General features: G+C 59.6%; 1 protein-coding gene across 1 annotated transcript; it reads left to right on the forward strand.

The window, feature by feature from the left end:
* The first annotated feature begins 668 nt into the window (after positions 1 to 668).
* Positions 669 to 1,157, forward strand: LAESUDRAFT_733097 (uncharacterized protein). Its single transcript, XM_040910388.1, is given in 2 exon segments — positions 669 to 1,000; positions 1,013 to 1,157. The coding sequence occupies 2 exon segments, from the start codon at positions 829 to 831 to the stop codon at positions 1,096 to 1,098; spliced, it is 258 nt and encodes an 85-aa protein (XP_040757247.1). The 5' UTR covers positions 669 to 828; the 3' UTR covers positions 1,099 to 1,157.
* The last annotated feature ends 489 nt before the right edge of the window (positions 1,158 to 1,646 follow it).

Raw genomic sequence — 1,646 nt, forward strand, 5'->3', positions numbered from 1 at the left:
CGTACACGGCCGCGACGGTGAGCACGGGTGACGGGTGGGCCGAGAGCAGCGACACGCGGAGCGCGCCGACGGCGATCGCGGGGTGCACGTACCCTGATGCGTGGAGCGCGGTGGACGCGACGATCCCGACGTCGGGATGCGGCGCGGTGGCGTATGCGAAGCGCGAGGAGGTAGCCGTTCCCGTTCCCGAGCCTGTGGTCACTGCGCCGCCTGCACGGCGGTTCCCGTGAGCGCGGCGCTGTTCGGCTCCTGCGTAGCGCGTGCGATGATGAGTGTCATTTGGCAGTGTCGGTGCGCGGGAGAAGCTGATCGTGATGGGGTGTCAGTGATGTGACTCGGACTCGACGCGGTCCGAGTTGCGCGTAGATGTGGCGAGGTTGGTTGACGGAGGAGGGAAGAGGGAAGGTGGCGAGACGGACGGACATGCATCGCCTCTCTCTGCGTAGACGCTCGCTTTGGATTCTTGACTTTGCTGTCTGCATACGCATGCTTTGTTCCCGGCGCTGGAGTACGATATCACGACGTTCGTCCTACGCCGTGCCGCACTGTTTCTGTTCTATGATCGTACTTGCTAGCTTGTACACGTACCACATCGTGACATGAGGACTGTACATATTCTGCCATACCTGCAGCCCATGACTATGCTACACGCGATGCGCATATCCTTGGTTCACTATTCAGCCATTGGGTCTCCTGTTCCACGGGTCAGGCTCACCAGTAGCGCGATCTGCAGCCCGCATTCAACAAGGACAATTACCCGGAAGCCGGAGGGGACACATACGCGATGCAAGTCCAGCCCGTCTTGAGACTGTACATATTCTGCTATACATGCCGCCCATGACTACGCTACACGCGATGCGCATATCCTTGGTTCGCTATTCAGCCATTCGGTCTCCTGTTCCACGAGTCGGGCTCACTAGCAGCGCGATCTGCACCCCGCATTCAACAAGGCCGATTACCCGGAAGTCGGCGGGAACACATACGCGACGCGAGTCCAGCCCTTCTCCCTTCTCAACTGTCTCATTCAGTCGAGCACGGCTCATCTACCGCCTTCGGTGGAGCAGCCTCACGCTTCTCAATATTGGCGACTCTCGATAACTGAAAGAAGGCTTCAGTCGAGTCTGGACAATTGAAAGCTGCCGAGCGCACGTACGCGCGTGATGGATTTGGTGTGGTTCTTCCTGCGCGCCATTCACTGCTTGGAACGTCGGCTGACCCTCCCTTCCAGCCTTGCATTCGCCTGTTAGCGGGGCGGTTCAGGTCCAGCGGCCATGCCCTGCGCACCTGCGCGTCCGAGTGAACAGAGAACGCTCGCCAGGAGGCGTCATTTGGTGTCATGCGGTGCAGGGTCGTGCATCTGAGAAGGTGGTCGCTGGTCAGCGCATACGTTGGCGTTACGCGCGGATCGATTGCGCTGTAGCGAGTTACGTACTGCATGGCGCATCAGCCGCGCAGGATCGATTTCAGGCTGAGCGTTGCGCACGTGCAGGCGACACTGGTATAGTACTCGCTCGTGCAACGCGCGCGCTGTCGCAATTTGAAGGCGTTATCGGTTGTGTTAGGCGTCCCGAGCAGAGTTGGTGCGGTTCAGATGTGACGTTCCGCCGGGTCCACGTAGCCACGATCGGTAATTTGAAAAAACAGGA

This window comes from Laetiporus sulphureus (genome assembly GCF_001632365.1).
Source record: "Laetiporus sulphureus 93-53 unplaced genomic scaffold LAESUscaffold_213, whole genome shotgun sequence".
NCBI classification, from domain to species: Eukaryota; Fungi; Basidiomycota; class Agaricomycetes; order Polyporales; family Laetiporaceae; genus Laetiporus; species Laetiporus sulphureus.

Excerpts from the sequence above, each read along its gene's own strand:
- LAESUDRAFT_733097 (XM_040910388.1), top strand. The coding sequence starts at position 829 with ATGCCGCCCATGACTACGCTACACGCGATGCGCATATCCTTGGTTCGC.